General features: G+C 46.6%; 1 protein-coding gene across 2 annotated transcripts in view; it reads right to left on the bottom strand.

Annotated features, from left to right (window-relative positions):
- CC2H3orf52 (chromosome C2 C3orf52 homolog) overlaps positions 1 to 20,449 on the bottom strand; it is a 32,692-nt gene extending 12,243 nt beyond the window's left edge. For both annotated transcript variants that reach the window (XM_042956533.1, XM_042956534.1), the window contains exons 1-3: positions 20,236 to 20,449; positions 13,842 to 13,971; positions 3,253 to 3,380 (exon numbers count right to left, since the gene is read on the bottom strand). In XM_042956533.1, the coding sequence (XP_042812467.1) occupies positions 3,253 to 3,380; positions 13,842 to 13,971; positions 20,236 to 20,373 (396 nt within the window). In that variant the 5' untranslated portion in view covers positions 20,374 to 20,449. The remainder of the gene's footprint in view (positions 1 to 3,252; positions 3,381 to 13,841; positions 13,972 to 20,235) is intronic.
- Between the last annotated feature and the right edge of the window lie 441 nt (positions 20,450 to 20,890).

The raw sequence follows: 20,890 nt of genomic DNA, 5'->3' as shown, positions 1-20,890 counted from the left end.
CCTTGCTCTGGTGTCCCACGCTGTGCCTACGAGGCTGGGTGCACCTTGAGCGAGGCACCCAGTGAGCTACCAGAGTTGGGCAGAGTCGCTAATTCGGGACCAGGGAGACAGCTTCCCTGTGTTACTGGAGAAGCCACTGTTAACTCCTGCATCAAGCACACAGGCCAGGGTTAACACGACATGCACCTAACAGGTTGGCGTAAGCAGAATCAGGGCCCCACCTGCAAGACAAGAAAACTCTGGCAGTAGGATAAGCGAGAGGCTAGGAAAATTGTTTAGAGAAGCAAGACAATAAAGCAAAAGCAAGGACATGGTGTTCCACTGTTCGTTCTCATTTACCTTCCGTATCTGGAAACTTCCAGAAGTTGGCCTGAGTGAATGAAAGAAAGGAGTTCTTGACCTAACAGTAAGACTAATATCTCATGGGGCAGCTGGGTGGCTCAGTCAGGTAAGTGTCCAACCCTTGATTGCAGCTCAGGTCATCATCTCATGGTTGTGAGATCGAGCCCCACGTCAAACCCCACAATGAAACTCACATCAGGCTCCCCGGTGCTGGGTGCATGGAGCCTGCTTAAGATTCTTTCTCTTCCTCCCCGGCTGGGGTACCCTCTCTCTTTCTCAAAAAAAAAAAAAAAAAAAAAGACTAATATCTATAAGTTGCTCACTTTTGTTCCTGAACATATTTGGTTGGGACACCAGAAGGCAGTAGCTTTTTCACTTCACTATGCCTTAACTTGTATCATCTTGCAAACCAGATAGCTCTTTTTTAAAAAAATGTTTTACAGAGATGGTGCCTGGGTGGCTCAGTAGGTAAAGCGTCTGACTTCGGCTCAGGTCATGATCTTCTGGTTCTTGAGTTTGAGCCCTGCTGTTGTGCTGACAGGTCAGAGCCTGGGGCCTGCTTCACATTCTGTTTCCCTCTCTCTGTCCTTCCCCTGCTCACGCTCTCTCTCTCTCTCTCTCTCAAAATTAAACATTAAAAAAAGCTTTTTTTAATGTTTTACGGAGTTGTTTATACGCATCTCATATGCACCTGTGGGTATACAGGGAATGTATAATGATTTCCACTGATCCCAGAAGGAACCAGCTCAAACTAGCCTGTAAACTTGCCCCAGGGATCACACCAGTCCCTGTTCTTCTGGCACTACACAGTGATGAGCTAAAAATACCTGCAGAATCTGCTCATGTCCGGCTCTGTGCCAGAGATATGGCTCTAAGGTGAATGATTAACATCCATTTCCCTTTGACATCAAGAATTCAGTCTGTAACACGTGATATGTGCAGATGCTGAATCATTTCATTTCTGCTCTGCAAATGCAAAACCCCTTGATGAAAAAAACAATCAAGAGGAAAAAGGCAGGAGGCTATTCACACGGCCACTTGCTCTGGAATCAGGTGGAAGAAAAGGAGGGAAGGGGGCTTGCAGGTAAGATTTAAACAAGGGAAAGAAGGAAGAAGAGAAGCCCAGATAATCATCCCAGAGCACAAACTCCTGTGACCAAAGGCGCAATCAAATATCATGCACCTCAGTACCCAGAAACGAACTCGGGGGTGAACAAGAAAGAATCTCCTCCTGTGGGAGCCTTCCTAGGAATCAAAGGGAAACCAAAGGAGGGTGACTCACACCATTCAACCTATCAACTGCAGAAAAGCACGTAATGCGTGGCAGGCTGGTCTTGCTTAGATTCTCTTAGCCTATACTTTCCTGGGTCTGGCTGTGAACCCAACCAACCCTCCAGTGTTTCTCCATCACCACATACAAGGGCTCAAATGAAAGGCTGACCATGTCAGCGAACGTTAAAAATTTTCAGCGCCTGGGACTGCAAGCTGGTGCAGCCACTCTGGAAAACAGTATGGAGGCTCCTCAAAAAATTAAAAATAGAACTACCTTATGATCCAGCAATTGCACTACTAGGCATTTATCCACGGGATACAGGTGTGCTGTTTTGAAGGGACACATGTACCCCTGTGTTTATAGCAGCACTATCAACAATAGCCAAAGTATGGGAAGAGTCCACATGTCCATCGATGGATGAATGGATAAAGAAGATGTGGTGTGTGTGTGTGTGTGTGTGTGTATGGCGTGTGTATATATATATACACACATACATACATACAATGGAGTATTACTCAGCAATCAAAAAGAATGAAATCTTGACATTTGCAACAACGTGGTTGGAACTAGAGGGTAATATGCTAAGTGAAATTAGAGAAAGACAAAAATCATATGACTTCACTCATATGAGGACTTTCAGAGACAAAACAGATGAACATAAGGGAAGGGAAACAAAAAGAATATAAAAACAGGGAGGGGGACAAAACAGAAGAGACTCATAAATATGGAGAACCAACTGAGGGTTACTGGAGGGGTTGTGGGAGGGGGGACGGGATAAATGGGTAAGGAGGACTAAGGAATCTACTCCTGAAATCATTGTTGCACTAGACGCTACCTAACTTGGATGTAAATTAAAAAAAAACAAAAATCAAACAAGTTAAAAAAAAATCCTACTTCTGTTACGGTTTCAAAAGACACTGAAAATCAATACGTACATAGTAATTCAATTTGTAAGATCTGTGAATAGATACGAAACAAAATAAATTTTGGATACTTTGAGGGAAGAAAAAACTTTCCCCGGTGCCTTGCCAAAGAATAGGAAAACCACACCTCGCCTCTGCAAATCCCCACCACACGCTGCTGTGCAGTGTTCTCCGCTCTTTTATCTAGAACACTCCTGCCTCATATTTCAAGACTCATCCCGAGTATCACCTCCTCCAAAAGGCCCTCCAAGCCTTCATCCTCACCTCAGGTAGTTTAGAGGCCCCTCCTTTGTGCCTTTAAAATATTCTATATGCATCTCCACGATAGAACATATCGCCCTGTTTTAGAACTATTGAATTGCTTCCTCTTCTTGGACTGTGAGCCCCCACTGAGGGCACAGACCTTATGGCTCTGACACTTGGCAAGCTGTCTAGCACATCACAGACCCTCAGTGACACTACAGGTTGAATCAAATGTAAGGCCAGAGTGAGGAAACGGAACACTGTCCTCCAGGACGCATTTCCTGGAGACCAGAGCTCTTCTGTCCGGCTTTACACTACAGAAAACCCATTTCTAAGCATCAGTTTCTGCCAAAACCCAGACAAAGAATCCAAGCCTGAAGCTACTTACTTGAGAGCCCAATGCCAGCTTTTCTCCAAGAACCCACATTCTAATGCTAAGGACTCTGTAAACAACACTTAAGATATAATTACCCTTTTCCTGAGCTGGTGAGGCAACTCCTCCTCGGTAACACAGTCCTCTGGAATCTTTAGCTCGACCAAGAATGTTTTATTTGATGATAATTCAAGTATTTCGTTTTCATCTTCATCGATGTAAATTGCTAAAGAGGGTGGGGATTAAAAAGTAAAAGTAAACACAAGCTTAACATAATAAATTGTTCCACCGGCCGCTGCAGAAAGCCAGGAGCATTCATCAAGGATAAAGCCCAGACACCGTAAGCAGGCACAAGCAGAAGTGCTGTGTCTTCTTGGTAATATCAAAATCTCAAATGGAGGGGACTTGCCTCCATTATGACAAAAATTTTGTTTGTGTGTTTTACAGCAGAAGAGGTCCCAGATTCCATCGAATACAAACGGGGCAAAGCCGGTGGGGGTGAGTGGGAAGAAAATGAATTCCTTTGTTAAACTGAACCTGCAGCCTTAGGTATGTACATGGGTGTCCAGGCAGGTGCTGGAAGGGGGTCTGCGGGGTAAACGGTGGGTGATGGGGGGCAGGGATTGGCACCAAGGAACTTTAGTGAGTCCCCTCCATTCTGGGCTGTCAAGGACCATGCTGAGAAAGGGACATCACATCACGGACCAGAACAGCGCGGGGACTAGACACGAGCCGGGTCTTGACATCATCCAGGACGACAAAAGGTGGGCACGAAGCCATCACTCTGCAGTCTGTCCCACCCAAGAGAAAGGTCGACGCATTCTGTTTGTAGAAGGGAAGCCAAAGTGTACTCAGAGCCCCAGGGCCTTGCATCCTGGCCAAACGTGTGGCTGCCTGCGCTCTAATGACGGTGAGCTAATTGATTTTGAAGCAGTTAAAGCCAAAGGAAAAACACACAAAGCCAGGCGCCAGGAGCTAGAAGCTGTCACTCATGGTGCTGCCTCTGCTCCCCGGGCTTCGCATGGGCCTCACCACCGGGCCCACGAAGGAACCACCCCTCTGGCCCTGAGAAAGGCGTGGGTGGTAGAAATGTGTGTCCGTGCTGCCTCAGACCGTCCTCTCAGATCCCAAAGTGCAGACATAACAGAAGTGGCTTCTTTTACTGGACTCCGAAAAGGCCATCAGTGTATGATGGAAGGGCCGGTGAGAAGAAGTAAGAATCCTGATATTTACTCCCTGACGGAGTTGAGGAAATGGGAGGCACGAGGAACGAGGGAATGTGCAGAAAAGAGATCACATGGCCCGAGATGACCAGCTGAGAAAGGCCTGCTCACGCTGGCCCCTCACTGGCCTCTGGGAACCTGGATTTGGGGAGGGTTCCCACCTTTCCCTCTGAAGAGGGGCTCACCATGCCTCAAACGGTTGGTACAAACAGCGTGGCTTATGCTGAACACCTCCTTTCCTTCTGGGCATCTAGAATTTTGGTAGGTACCAGGCAAAGGCTGCCTAGGGGAACAACCCCAATAAAAACCCTGGGCACTGGAGCCTCTAATGAGCTTCCCGGGTAGACAACATTTCACGCGCGTTGTTACAGCTCATGGCTAGAGCATGTAAGTGTGTCTGTCCTGAGGTTTGTGCCTAGTTTCCTCTGGATTTTGCTTTATACCATTTTGCCATGATAAGTCGTAATTATCTCTATGACTGTATGCTGAGTCCCATGAGTTCTCCCGGCAAATCATTGGATCTAGGCGTCATCTTGAGGGTCCCCAACACAAGGAATTATCTCTGCACCCTTGTTTGTTGTAAGTCATTACATTCATTTGTCTGACAATAAAGTTATGCCTTCATTGTTGCAAACTTGCCAAGTACAGGAAATTGTAGCAAAACAAGAAAAAAATTACAAATAACTCCTTAATCAACAACTCTTCCCCCCCATATTTTATTTAAAAAACATTTTTTTAATGTTTATTTATTTTTGAGCGAGAAAGAGAGACAGCGTGAGAAGAGGAGGGGCAGAGAGAGAGGAAGACACAGAATCCGAAGCAGGTTCCAAGCTCTGAGCTGTCAGCACAGAGCCCGACATGGGGCACGAACCCAAGAGCTTTGAGATCATGACCTGAGCCGAAGTCAGAAGCTCAACCAACTGAGAGCCACCCAGGCACCTTCCCCCCCGTATTTTATATTACATATTTTAAGTCTCCATGAGAAGACTATTGCTTATTTGTCTTGATTCTGTTGTTAGTTGTTGTTGTTGTTAACGTAACAAAAGCTGTTTTCCCTGGTGTCTGGAATTCCTGCCAAAGACTATTCTAACGGCTGCATAATGTTCATAATTGGCTCACCATTTCCTTACATCAGATTTTTAGCATTTTCACTTTCTGCTGTAATAATGCTGTGATGGCTATCTTTGATCTCCACAACCACCAGGTTACGTTTCCATAGCAGATATCACTGCCCTGGAAGGGACCAGGGAAAGCCAGAAAATGAATTCAGGATTCACACAACTGCTGAATTCAAAGACTCTTAAGAAGAGACACCAAAAGAGGTCTCTAATCGCAGCTCCAATGACATACACTTATATGATCCAAATAATGAATCTGTATCAACACCTGGCTAAAATAGTTGTGTCTGTTAAAATAACAATACTAACAATGGACTTATCCAGTCAGGAGAGTTTTTATGCCACTAATGAGACTTCATCTGGACAGAGAAAAAGTGTTTAAAAAAAAAAAATCACAAAATAAGGACACCTGGGTGGCTCCGTCCGTTAAGCGTCCAACTCTCAGTTTCAGCTCAGGTCGGTTTGGTGAGTTCGAGAACCACATCAGGCTGTGCACTTGACGGTGCGGAGCCTGCTTGGGATTTTCTCTTTCTCCCTCTCTCTCTGCCCCTCCCCTACTCACACTGTCTCTGTCTCTCTCAAAATAAATAAATAAACTTCAAAAAAAGTCACAAAACATACAAAGAATGCTGGAGATACACAAAACAGCTCTTTGTCTGGAATATAAGAAATGAGGCTTCAGAGGGAGGCCCGAAACGCCAGATGTCTTCAGGAGATGATGGAGGTTGTTAAACGTCTCCCAGGAAGAAGTGGAGGAAAATCTGATGATGGATGGGAAGAAAGGGAACTGGGAGGGCTGAGGCAGACAGGCCACTAGACACAAGATTGGGAGAGACTGATTTTGACTGCAAGCAGTGGAACTCGGAAGGAAGGAGGGAGGGAAGGAGAAAGCCTGAGATGGAGGAGACGGAGCCGGCTTTAATGGTAACCAGACTTAGTTTGAACCTTGGTGTTGGCCAATATTTATTAGTCATGAGACCTGAGTCAGTCACGTAAATCTCTGAAGCTGTTTTCTCAGCAGAAATATCAACCGCTCCACTGTGGGAAATGGGAAAGATGGGAATCAACACATACAAAGGACCCACTGCAGCAGCCTGCAGGAAGTGGACAGTCACTGATAAAGGCACTTGCCAGTGCATTATCAAGGCACTGCCAAGGAATGACTGGATGAGACTGGATAAGATTTGACTACTCCCTTTGGGGCGCCTGGGTGGCTCAGTCGGTTAAGCGGCCGACTTCGGCTCAGGTCATGATCTCGCGGTCCGTGAGTTCGAGCCCCGCGTCGGGCTCTGTGCTGACAGCTCGGAGCCTGAAGCCTGCTTCGGATTCTGTGTCTCCCTCTCTCTGACCCTCCCCTGTTCGTGCTCTGTCTCTCCCTGTCTCAAAAATAAATAAAACATTAAAAAAAAAAAATTAAAAAAAAAAAAGATTTGACTACTCCCTGGACACAGCAGAGACGAAGAGATCAAAAAACAGTTCCAAGACGTCAAGCCTGGACAACAGGAAGAATAGCTACTGTACTACCCATTACCTACAGACACTCAGCTGCACACTTGCAGCTTTAATTCTCATGTAATTCTCAAATCGACCCTATGAGTGAAATATTAATGTTTTCATTTTATTTATTTTTTTAAAGTTTTTATTTCTTTTGAGAGAAAGAGAGAGAGAGAGAGAGAGACAAAGCATGCACGCGAATGGGGAAGGTGCAGAGAGAATCCCAAGCAGACTTCACCCTGTCAACCCCAGAGCCTGATGTGAGGTTCAATCCCACGAACTGTGAGATCATTGACCTGAGTTGAAAATCAAGAGTTGGACACTTAACTGACTGAGCCACCCAGGCGCCCCTAATGTTTTCATTTTAAAATGAAGACACTGGGGGCGCCTGGGTGGCTCAGTCGGTTGAGCATCTGCCTTCGGCTCAGGTCTTGATCTCACAGCCCGTGAGTTCAAGCCCCACGTCGGGCTCTGTGCTGACAGCTCAGGGCCTGGAGCCTGCCTCGGATTCTGTGTCTCCCTCTCTCTCTGCCCCTCCCCCGCTCATGCTCTGTCTCTCAAAAATGAGTAAGTATTAAAAAAATTTTTTAAAGGAAGACATTGAAGCTTAGAGAAAATCCATAATTTGTTCAGGTCAGGTTGAGCTAGTAAGCAGTAGTATCAGGATCCACTTATAGACTCAGATTCAGAAATCATTTAGATCTTACAAATGTGGAAACTGAGACTAAGGAGGTTGAAGAATTTGCCTGAAGTTGCACAAATGGATGGTAGCAGAGCTGGAATAAACAGGGTCTCATGAAACCATAGAGGGCGCTAACGGGGGAAGGGAACACAAACGAATAGTAGTTTCGTATAATGATGGAGACAATCAGGTGGAGATCTTTCCAGCCAAGAGTATGACTCAAATTCAGGAAAAGAGTGTGGATGCAGATCTAGGAGTCAGCTCCAAGAGGGGTGGCTGCCGCCTTGGGAGTAAATGAGTTCCTCAAGGGAAAGGATGCAAAGTGTGAAAAGTAAGAAGGTTGAAGACAAGCCTCAAGTATCACATGTGGAGGCCAAAGGCAGAAACAGCAGAAGACACGAGGCCCAGGAGTTCTGTAGACCCACAAGAGCACAACGCACTCAAATAGGCTACAAATAGGGCAGAGATGAGGGAAAGGCCACTGGGTTTCATGATCAAGCAATTACGGGTAACCTTGGGAAGAACGACCTGGAACCAATGGGTTAGGAGCAATCAGGAGGCAAGATCCAAATGCAGACCCCTATTTCTAGAAGTCTGCCAGTGAAAAAAGAGAAAGAGAAAAAAAAGCCTAAAACGAAGACGCAAGATTCTGAGGGAAGAAAATTTTGAAAGACAGACAATGCCAACACATTTGAAGAGGCTCAGGTTGAGAAAACCAGACATGGAGCTATCTAGAGATCCATGGGTTAGGAGAAGCTGGAGAGGATAGCCAGACATGGAGCTATCTAGAGATCCATGGGTTAGGAGAAGCTGGAGAGGATCCCATGGAGAGCATAAGTGAAGCGGTTGGTGTTGGGAAGGTGGAGAAACATATGAGATTTGAGGGAAAGAGAAAGAGGTGAAAACACAAAGAAACTTCAAGGCACTGGGCCTACAGATTTGCTACTAAGTTCCTGCCCCCAAAGGCCTTGCTGGTTTATAACTTGCCAATGCTGTCTGTCTAGGATTTTCCCATGAGTCAGCCTGCACCGGGGAGCACTGCCCTGTGCAACCTGTCTGCCGACACATTGCGACAGCGTAAAACGTGGCTCTTATACCCAACTCAAAGGCAAAACAATTCATTCAACAAAACATTCAACACACGCCACTTCTGCTGAAGTCTCTGCTTACATCTTTGACAATTACCTAGATATAGGAGAGAAGAAGAGATCAAAAACAGTTTCAAGACATCAAGCCTGGACAACAGGAAGAATGGCTACTATATACTAAGCATCATGTACAGACACTCGGCTATGCCTCGGTAGATGTAATTCTCATGTAATTCTCAAACCAACCTTATGAGTTAAATACTAATGTTTTCATTAAAAAAATTTTTTTAATGTTTATTTATTTTTGAGAGAGAGAGAGAGAGAGAGAGCCAACAGGAGAGGGGACAGAGAGGGAGGAGACACAGAATCCGAAGCAGGCTCCAGGCTCTGAGCCGTCTCACAGAGCCTGACGCAGGGCTTGAACTCAAGAACTGTGAGGTCATGAGCCAAAGTCAGACACTTAACCGACTGAGCCACCCAGGCACCCCAAATGTTTTCATTTTAAGATGAAGACATCGAAGCTTGGAGAAAATGCATAATTTGTTCAGGTCAGGTTGAGCTAGTATCTTGGAACCACAGCATTCCTACTCACGGAAAAGCCTGTATATAAAGAGAACAAAGAAGTCAGGCAGAAATCCGTGATGCTGGAGGATATCACATAAGGGTCCCCACAGTGTTAAATCTGATCACCTTTAAAGTATATTTCCAAGTGTCCACCTACCTGTCACAGTTTGGCTTTTGTAACATTTAAAATACTTTGCCCAACCCAGAGTGTCATTCGTAGGGTGTTCCTCAGGTCTCTCCCCTCCCTGGCTGGGGCAAATCAAAGAGAACCCTGGAGGGTGCTTAAATTATCCTCCAAATTATCCAGAAAGAAGATGACTTTGAGCCGGGGCGGGGGGGGGGGGGGGCGGGGGGGGGAGCCTCCCCCCCCCCCCCCCACCCTTTACCATTTATATCAAGGAACTTACAATTCTTTAGAGAGAAGAAAAGAATCCATCATTATCTCTTCCCTCAAGAGCTAAGACAAAACCAAGCCTCCAGACACAACACAATTCCCTGGGCTCTGCTCCCAAACGCGGCCACTTAAAAAGATTTCACTGTTTACCATAAGCCTGGCAGAGTGCTAGCCTCTCCTGCACAGTGTGTGGGCAGCCCCGGCTCAGTGCTATAAGCAGAGCCATGACCCTGAATTTGCCACCACTTCAATGGCAGGGCAAAGGCAAAGTGGCTGGGCAGCCCACCCGAGGGGCAGGCAGTAAAGAGTGCACAACCTGCAGAAAATTAACAATAACAAAACAGACCATAGTTGATGGTCATTCTTAACAACGTTAGCGACAAGGTACACCTCCACAGTGGACACCTCTCCGTGGGTACCCCACTGTGCCCTCCTCAGGTAGTTACCCCTTCCATCGTGGGACCTGCTTCGTGTCCACTTCTGTGTCCCCTCCAGCTCCACAGTCATTAACACCACTGCCTCTGAGCCTCAGTCTGTGTACTACGGAGCCCTGAGACAGGACACTGAGGAGCAGGAGAAAGGGAAGAAGGAGGCAAAAAAAGGGCAAAAGCAGCTCAGGAGGAACCTCGCTTTTTTTTTTTTCCAAAAAAGCTTTTAATGTGTATTTTTTTACTTTGAGAGAGACAGAGAGAGAGCAGGGGAAGGGGCAGAGAGAGAGGGAGAGAGAATCCCCAAGCAGGCTCAGTGCTGTCAGCAACAGAGCCCCACACGGGGCTCGATCTCGAGAACCATGAGATCATGAACCACAAGATTGTGACTGGAGCTGAAACCAAGAGTCTGATGCTCATTCAACTGAGCCACCCAGGGGCCCCTGAGGAACCTCACTTCTTAATGAAGCCAGACAGCCATATGTGCAGCCCTTGACTCTGCTAACACTGTGCTTTTCCAGGCGGCAGTATTTTCCACACAGAGCCCAGAAGTTCTATGAATTTGATTCCCTTGCTGGGGCTTGGCAATTAGGCAATGACCAATTCTTAATACTGTCATCCCAGAAGTACCTACAGAGCTCGCTCTGGGTGAGGCCGGGGCCGTCATGGAGGGAGCCCTGTCCCTGCCCCTTTTCCCTATTGCAAACTCCCACCGCCACCTATCATGACTCTCCCCAAAGGCCCAAACCCCTGAGGGCTGAGGTGCCAAGTAAAGTAAAAGTAGGGCTCTGATTTAAAAAATGTGAAAGTTTGCAAATCTCTCTACAGCATTAACATTTTTAAAGACGATTTTACAACCACACTGAAAATGAAGCTTGCACTACACAGAGTATAGAGCTCCTCCCTGAATATTATCCTATGAACTCACGTGTCCCCTGAGAAACTGTGGAGGGAAACGCAACCCCTGCCTCTGCAGATCGCTGTTTGTGAGTTGAAGAGGTTGGATGATTTTTGAGAATGGAACACAGCTCTTGGGTCTTGTGCTTTAGAATCCTGAATATTAAACCAAGTGGACCTGAAGCATCATCCTTTGTTAGAGGCCCCAGATGCCAAGAGACAAATCGGCCAACATTCAGGATAGCACCACTTAATTGTGATGGGACAAGGCTGCATGGCTCAACCTCAGTTTCAACATCCACATGTGGGAGTTGATGGGAAGAGGGCATATGAAGGCCCACCCCAAAACTGCTGTCCTCAGCATGATGGAAGGGGTGTAGCACCTACCTCAAAACCAGCCCATGGCCTCCAAGGATCACCCATCCCACCTCAACTGTGCCGTAAGTAACTAAGCAAACATGGTGCCTGCCTGAGAAACATGCTGGAGGATGGCATATATCTTTCAGCTTTCCTATTCCGTCAGGGACTTTAAACCCTTGAGACAGGAGAGGAGGAGGTCGGGAGGAGGAACATGAGGTGAAGGGCAAGTGGAGTTCCTGAAGAAAATCTCAGGATGCCTTCTGGAGAGACTCAGGGGATCCTCAGTCTTGCTCTCACCCAAGACTGGGTTTACTAAGAAGAACCCAACTCAACCCAAATCCTTGTGGAGACCAGATCACCCTCAAGAGTATCCCAACTCCAAAAAATCTCCCCAAAAACAAGAGTCCAGGACCAGATGGCTTTCCAGGGGAATTCTACCAAACATTTAAGGAAGAGTTAACACCTATTCTCTTCAAACTGTTCCAAAAAATAGAAATGGAAGGAAAATTTCCACATTCTTTCTTTGAGGCCAGAATTACCTTGATTCCAAAACCAGACAGAGACCCCACTAAAAAGGAGAACTATAGACCAATTTCCCCGACTTACATGGATGCAAAAATCCTCAACAAGATATTAGCCAACCGGATCCAACAATACATTAAAAAAATTATTCACCACGACCAAGTGGGATTTATACCTGGGATGCAGGGCTGGTTCAATATCCACAAAACAATTAACATGATTCATCACATCCATAAAAGAAAGGACAAGAACCATATGATCCTCTCAACAGATGCAGAGAAAGCATTTGACAAAATACAGCATCCTTTCTTGATAAAAACCCTCAAGAAAGTAGGGATAGAAGGAGCATACCTCGACATCATAAAAACCATATATGAATGACCCAACACTAATATCATCCTCAATGGGGAAAAACTGAGAGCTTTCCCCCTAAGGTCAGGAACAAGACAGGGATGTCCACTCTCACCACTGTTATTCAACATAGTATTGGAAGTCTTAGCCTCTGGATTCAGGCAACACAAAGAAATAAAAGGCATCCAAATCAGCCAGGAGGAGGTCAAACTTTCACCCTTCGCAGATGACATGATACTCTATGTGGAAAACCTAAAAGATTCCACCAAAAAACTGCTAGAGCTGATTCATGAATTCAGCAAAGTTGCAGGATACAAGAGTATCCCAACTCCAGAAGAAGTATCCCAACTCCCTGCCCCTGCAATCATCCCCACTTACAAATAAAAACAATTTTCTTCTTTCCTATTTTAAAACTGAAATGATTGTCCACTGGAGGGTCCTATATTTATGCATCATGAAAACCTTAATATCAATAATCATAAAAAATTAGCAACTATTTAAAAACACTTTAAAATGGTGTGGAAGACTACATCACACACAGTCATTTTAAAAAAGTGTTCATAAATAATTTATTTTCTTTTTAATGTTTACTGATTTTTGAGACAGAGATAGTGCACGAGTGGGGGAGGAGTAGACAGAGAGAGGGGCAGAAGATCCAAAGTGAGCCCTGTGCTGACAGCAGAGAGTCTGATGCGGGGCTGAAACTCACCAACCATGAGATCATGACCCAAGCTGAAGTCAGATGCTCAACTGACTGAGCCACCCAGGCACCCCTCACAAATAATTTCTAATGAATTGGCAAAATGGCCTCGACATGGCATTAAAAATCCTAAAGGTAGGCCACAAGATGATTAAAAAAATCTTTATCTCAAATTATTTTAAAAATGCGAGAAAAGGATAGAAGAAAGTATAATGAAATATTAATAATATAGATGGGCTTCATGGTAACTGAATATGGATTATTTCCATTTTCATAATAAATAATAACTAAAATAATATATGTAAAGGATATAGTTAGCACCATGTAAGTTTTGTTTTGTAAACACATATAATACAAATATAATAAACAGTTATTTCCAAAATAAATTAATGACATTTTATACATTCATGGTTCTGTTGAAGTTTTAAAGATGCTTTCAAGTGGGCTATTCATTATTTATCATTATAATAATGTCCCAGGTATATCAGATGAAGTACAATAATTATTTTAGCAAACAAATGATAAGGAAAAACATTCAAACAGCAGGTGCAGAGATACAATGAAATATAAGTTAGTGTTTAAATTAACACTTGAGAAATTTTCAAGATCCGGTGGGCAGAGTTTAAAGTAAAATGTTGGTCTCCACCCTTCTTTCAGAGCTTATAAAACAAGCCACAAAAAAATGAAATAAAGCAAACAAAGAACCATGTATAGCGGCCACTCATACCAAATTCCAAACCAGTTTTAAATTCATATTATAAAGAAACAGCAATCAGCACATCTTTCATATCAGAAACAAGTGTAAGTCATAAACATTACATAAGTTCTTAAAATGCATCAACTTAGTCCTACTTAAGTCCTCTTACCTCCAATAAGACATAAGCTTATGATGATCACTACAATGAGACCTAGGAAAACAGAGGCAATGACCATCCACAGTTTGCACTTTCCAATCAATTTCTTATTACAGGAGCTCCAAGGGTTCTCCTTGTTAGCCTGGAAAGCAGAGGGACACTGTGAGGCAGTCACTGGTCTCAACAAGCATTTCTGAATGCTTATTACCAAGGGCCAGTGATACAGAAATGAAGGCAGCGGGATCCTGCCCTCCAGGGGGCTCCCCTCCACGAAGTCAGGTTTACAAAGAAGCAGAATGGAACCTCACACAGAAGTGAGGGAGAAAACACCCAGGGGGCCCTGAGGTGGGGAGGTTAGGCAGGATTCGGAAGGACGGACAGAGAAAGGCATCCCAAAGCCAGGAGAGAGCAAGCATCCTTCGTGTGGGTTCGTGACGGATCTGGCCAAGAGCCTCAGCTAACAGGAATGTGGCAAGTAATAACAGCTAAGATTAGAGAGAGTGAAAGGCTGGAGGCAATCTGAGAGGGCTCTGAATGCGGTCAGAGCAGTTTGGACTTTAATTTGGTGTGAGCGGGGGACCTGTGGAAGGTTTTGGAGCATAAGAGTAGACTTAAGATTCAGAGCAAAATGGTGTGTGCAAAAGCTAAGAGGCTACTGCTGTGACCTGTAACGTGTAATTAAGGCCTGCGAAGGGAAATGAAAGGAAGGACATGAGACACACCAGGAAATAAGGGGCAGTGAGGCAGCCACTGCCATGGCTTATTGATCACCAACACCAATTCATTGCATGCTAACAGCCCCGCAGGGGGGCCACTGGCCCATCTCCCAGAGGCAGGTACAGAGAGCAGCCAGGGCTGATGTCCGCTGTGTGTCCCTACAAAGCTGGCACCTTTTGTCCACGCCCCCCCCCCCCGTGCCATCGTGCAGAGCTCCAGGTTACGCGTGGGCCTGGCTGCCACGGTGCTTCCACTCAGGGCCACCACCTGCCCCTACAAGGTCCCAGGACTCTTCTGCTTCCCACTGAGCCATTGGGGTAATTCCCACACAGAGACCAAGGACTGCGATGGGGAAAAGGTGTGTTTCTGCATCGGGATTCCCCTCCCACACTTAAAAGCAGAGCGATGCCCTCATTCAGCAAGCTACTGAAGCTCACCAGCCCCGACATCCTCAACTGTAAAAATAATAACAAGTGTAGCGCACAGGGCTGTGGTAGAAACCAGACATCACGTGCACGAGAGATCGCGCGCACGAAGCCCCTGCTAAACAAAGATTAGCAATTCAACACATGACAGCAATCATTGCTCAGTGTTTTCATCTCACAAAGCAGCAGCAGGCATTTCTGGAGTCTCGCTCCTGAACAGGCACCGTGTTTACTGTCTCTCCCATCATGACGGTGCTGGTGGCCAGCAGAAAAGGAAATCGTTCACTTTAGGACTACAGTTCAGACTTTCTCAGTGACAGGTTCCCAAGCCTGGCCGGCTGCACATCAGGAATTTAAACTACACACCCCGAGGCCGTACCTGGACACGGGGACCAGATTGCCACGAGGTGGGGGCAGGCCCCCGTCTGTAATTTTGAGCCTCCCGGACTGAATCAGTTGCTCTATCAGGGTTGAGACTTCTGTCCTGAAGCCTCGTCACTCTTCAGGAGCCAAGTCAGATCTCTCCTTTTGTGGAGGCCTCCCTGCCACATCGCCCAAGGAGAGAGCCCCCCCAGAACGTGAGCTGTCCACACAGCTCATCTGCCCCTGCTTTGTCTGGTTTCATGTTCAAGATACCAGCTTATCTTCCAAGGTAAACTGAAACCAGACAGAAGGAGGGGTGGTTCTTGAACTTCCTTGTTCTTACATCTCACACTTATGCCTCAGTCGGGCAGTAGGCACATAACACATGTGTGTGGCTTTGTTGTAGAGGGTTCTACAATTTGTAAGAAGGTACTTGGAGAAATTCTGGAGTAGAGCTCACGTTGTGGAGCCCCTGAGTGCACTTTACATTGGCTCCTCTGGTCGGGTATGAAGGACCAATAAAGGGAATGTCTGGACAGAAGAAAACGCTCTTGAGGTAAGTATGCTTCTGGAGTTCAAGGACAGTGCCAGCCAAAAATTGAAAACTGCTCCAAAGCCACCAAAGCCAAGGGCTCAATAAGGCATGGGGGAAAAGAAGTCTCAGTATAAGGAACCTTTAACTTCTCAGGGAACAGGACTATATCTTCCTACTTACAAAGCCCCTGAGAACAAAATGACCCCATGCCATTTTCAGTCCTTTTTTTTTCTTCTAAGTGTATTTATTTATTTTGAGAGAAAGACAGAGAGACAGTGGGGGAGGGGCAGAGAGAGGGGAAGAGAGAATATCAAGCAGGCCCTGCACTGCAAGCACGAAGCCTGCCATGGGGATCGAACCCATGAAATGAGAGATCGTGACCTGAGCGGAAACCAAGAGTCGGATGCTTAGCCAACTGAGCCACCCACATGCCCTGCCATTTTCAGTCCTTCTACAAGAAGCAGCGAGAACCCTAAGATTAGTACAAAATGAAATGGGCTGAAGTCTCAAATGAACCACAGAATGAGGGTCAATGCATCTCTCTGGCCTCTTGTTGCCTTCACTGATGTTTTCCCTTACAGGTAATAAACTAGGACCCTGGTGGTATGAAGGGCCCACTGCTCTGACTTCAGAGGGGAAGTCAGCTCAGAATTACACAGCCCTCACAGGTACAAAATGCCTCTTCGTGTTTGGCCCAAAGCTGTCAACACACAGCCAGTTCACTGTCCTGCCGTCAGCCCTCGGGGAGAGAGACCATCCTTTGCAAAATTAACCTTCACAGACTCTAAGCCATTATAAAGTAGTCGGTCAGCTACTCCCAACCCAAAAATAAATGACAGTGCTTCTCAGCTCTCTGCACATTAGCATCAACCAAGACTTGTGTATCCTTTAGAAGTTCCCCCTCACCCCCGCTCCCACCCCCAAGATTCCACGGTGGCCTGAGGGTGAAGAGACTCTGATACAGCAGGTGAGTGCTCCCTGCACTGAGACTCCCCTAAAAACCAGGTCACAAAGACATACTGCCTCCTTCACTGGCATCTTCATTCTCTCACGCCCAAATTCTAGGCCAGGAGGAGAACCCACAGGCAGGTTTTTCTGCAGGGTGCTTTCCAGAGACTTTTGCAAACTGCATCTTACATTCTATGATCTGCATTTTGTGGCTCAAGAATTTTTGTAGCTTCCCTCTAAACATTCCCCCAGATAGTCACATCCAAACACACGACATAAGGCCCTGCCACAATGGCAAGACTATCTCTTGGATACAAACAGCTTTTCTTCTCTTTGGTGCAATTAGGAGCAGATAATGTACATATCTGGAAATTTTTTCTTAGCGCGTAGGAAAATCTGTGCTTTGTAATCTCATTGTGGGATTTAATTCACTTGTCCACACATAAAAAATCCAGCTGATTCTTGTCCTAAATTCTGAACAATGCATAGCAATGGGGCTAATTTTTAGCTAGCCGGTCCACAGAAGTCTTGCCTACTTCAAAACTATCAACTTATTGTATTATTAATGATGCTGTCCCTTAAAATGTCTCCGGGACTTCTATTTGGGAACCGAGGTCAGAGCCATAAAAGGATGAGCCATAAAAGAAAACCAATCTCCATCTATTAACCATAACTTCATTTTCATTTCTGACCCAACTATATTACCATGTTTACAGTGAAAACAGGCAAAGTAAACTCAGCGGCTTACATTCCTTTCCCTCAAGCTCCAAGAAGGGGAAAAAAGTTCTTTCCACTGCCTCTGTATCCCCTCCCAGATCAGACCTTCCAATAGGAAGATACCCTAGACACGGGGTGTCTTCTTCCCAACTGTCCCAAAACTGTCCCCTCCTCTTCACCCATCCACCTGCAACTCCCTCCTCATTCCAGATATGCTACGCAAATACTCATATTTCACTTAAGTGCCCAAACTTACCAAAATTAGGAACATATAATTTAGGCAATTATACATAAGTGAGTATAAATTACATATATATTCTCTCTCCCTAATTATCAATAAAATAAACCCATAAAAACAGCGTTAGGTTTGAGACCTAAAAAGCCTAAGTTCAAATCTCAGAGCCACCACTGAGTGAACCTGAGTATTGTGATAACTTCTCTGAGCCTCAGTCTTCCAGTTTCTTCATCTGTCAAATCAGAACACTGACACCTTCCTCATAAGTTTGTTGGGGGTAATTAGAAGCATTTATGTATGGGAAGTATGTGGCACACGATACGTACAAAGCATATGGTTACTAAAAATACGTGGGCTTAAAAAATAATAAAATAAAATAACAAATAAAAATACATGGGCTTAAGCTGCATTTCAAAATTGGAAATCTTAGCATAGAGTTGAAGGAGACCCTACACACAAAATTCTCAGGTGCCTGGCACGCCCAAGCACTTGACAGGATTGTACAGTCGTTGACTTTTCAATTTAAAATACACTTCAGGGGGAGCCTGGGTGGCTCAGCAGGTTAAGCGTCCGACTCTCGATTTCAGCTCAGGTCACGCTCTCATGGTTCGTGAGTTCGAGTCCCGAGTCGGCTCTGTGCTGACTGCATGGAGCCTGCTTGGGATTCTCTTTCTCCCTCTCTCTCTCTCTCTCTCTCTCCCTCTCTCTCTCTCTGCCCCTCCCCCGTGCTCTCTCTCTCACTCTCTCTCTCAAAATAAATAAACTTTTAATAAAATAAAATACACTAACTTATTCTACAGAACCAAAAAGAATGATTAACACATTACAGGAGGATTTTCTCATTTTTTGATGTTTCCTGTTCAAATATTTGAATGCCCTCCGAGTGGTGGGCATTCAAAGGTAACCCTTCACCTCCACACCATTCTGTCAACCACCATAGCTCTTACTATTTGGTGACCTACAAAGCTAATTCACAAGGAAGTCTAGGCTCTCCGTGTATACCCGGCTGATGAGGAAGTAATTAGAACATGAAAGAGCAATCTCTCCTGGGTAAGTACTAAATAAACAATTATAGAATACGGATGCCCTACGTGAGTGTGGCTTCTACTCATCTGTTTTCAGCAAGGCATTCCCAGGCCTCCCAGAGAAGCCCAGCTACCCACATTACATTACCATTTGACCCTTGGGAACACAGACCTTTGCACCTTGCCTCAGGGCACACCTTTTAGTGGTGAAGTTGTCATCAAAACTCCTATCTCTGGATTCAGTCCCTGGAGTCACTGGGGAGTCCTGGATCTATCTAACATGTGGCAAGTATTCCCCAATCCATTCCTAGACCCTGCCATGGAGGTCTGAGGCAGAAGCCCATGGTGGCAGCCACTTGCACAGATATCAGACCATCTTTCTTTCACCCTCATTCTTCTGTGGTGTTCATCTCTCATTCATAAAATCCCCCAAATCACTCTCCGGGGTATCGATAGGTCCTTCTAAAAGCAGAGTGGACAGTGTTTCCAGGAACCCATGCAAAAGCAATGCTTTCACCGTTTGATTTCCTTGCTTATCCCTGAAATCAACAGCTTAGTAGTCAAAGGCGAGGCGTGGGAGTGGAGAAGTGAGATCTAAAAAAGATCAAGTTGGAGCCATATACATGGGGAGTTCCAAGCACTCTGTAAACCTCAAGCCAGTCTTAGGGTTCATCAGACGGCAGATGGCTGTGAATTCAAAGCCTCTGCTATTTTATGAGTATTTGATGAGAATGAATCATGTTCCTGTCACTGCTAGGGCTAGAGCAGAAAAGAGGTCCTTTAGAGATTGAAAGGAGGCCCAAGCAAATGAGCCATTAGTCTAGTTCTTCGGGACAAGAACTTTGAAATCACCTCCCATCAACTGAGCAGGGAAAAGAAAAAGTGTGTGTCTGAGGGATGTGAGCCGGCTGGGGGATGATGCGCAGAGGGGGAGGGTGGAGGGTAGGCGGAAGTGGCAAGGCAGTAAAGGTAAGGCCAGGAGATGCTGATGAAAGAAAGGGAGAAGACCCCATCTATCACTCGAGTTCTCCTTACTTGGAAAACACAACACACACACACACACACACACACACACACACACACACACTGAATTTAAAGTTACAGAACCTTTTTAAACCACCTCTATCCTTGGGGATTCTCTCTCTGAAGAGAGGAGCCACACACCTCCGGGGTAGGATTCCTCAAGTTCCACGGCGGTCGGACGGGCCAGAGGGGTCGCAGGGACTCAGGCCGGCTCCGGCTAGAGCGCGCTCCGGCTAGAGCGCACTCCGGCATCCGCTCCATTCAGAAGATCCCAGCGCGCACCACCAACGCTCCGCGTCCGCGATGCGGGGAGAGGTGGCTGGAAACGCGCAACTGGGAGGGTGCCAGCCGGGGTCCGGGCCCACAGCCGGGCTCAGAGCGCGCTCCGACACCGCCCCGGGAGCCCAGCAGGCCTTACCTGGGCTGCGCGGGACTCCTCGGCCGAGAGAGGGATGACCTGGACGGTTCCGTTGAGAGGCTTCTGCTCGTCGGGCTGCCCCCCGAGCACCGAGAGCTCCAGCTCTTCCCCCGTCGATGGGGATCCGGCCCCTTCCATGGGCAGGCAGAGGACTGCTGACACGCGGGAAGTAGGGCGCACACACGTAGGGGTGCAGAGTCCAGAGCGGCCTCCCGGCGAGCTCACACTCCGCCCCCCGCGGGCGCGGCGGGGCAGACCTCGGGCGGCGGGCCGGGCGGGGCGGGGCGGGGCACTGGCGAAGGGGAGGCGCCCCTGGCCCCCGCCGGGGTAGAGCCGCCGCGCCTACGTGGGCTCGGGAGCAAAGCAGAAGAGGGCTGTTTTTCTGGTTTGTTCAGGGCGCTGCCGGCTCTGCCTTTCCCTGTTCTCGCAGATCCAAAGCAGAAGCTGAGCCCAGGGCCCGTTGGGTGGCAGCTGCGGCCCGGATGGGTCCGGACCGCCGTGCCACGGAGGAAAGGTAGCATTCCACTTCCAGGAGCTGTCTACTGCCGGGGCTTGCCCCAGCGTTCTCTGCCTAGCGCAAGTTCATTCATCGATCAACAAGCAACTGGGAACGCTGTACGCACTCGCGCAGAACGTCTAGTTCGGGGAGCCTGGG

The sequence above is a fragment of the Panthera tigris genome, chromosome C2, assembly GCF_018350195.1.
Source record: "Panthera tigris isolate Pti1 chromosome C2, P.tigris_Pti1_mat1.1, whole genome shotgun sequence".
Lineage (NCBI taxonomy): Eukaryota > Metazoa > Chordata > Mammalia > Carnivora > Felidae > Panthera > Panthera tigris.
Note: the sequence above shows the minus strand (reverse complement) of the source record. Positions and strands in the feature narration are given on the sequence as shown.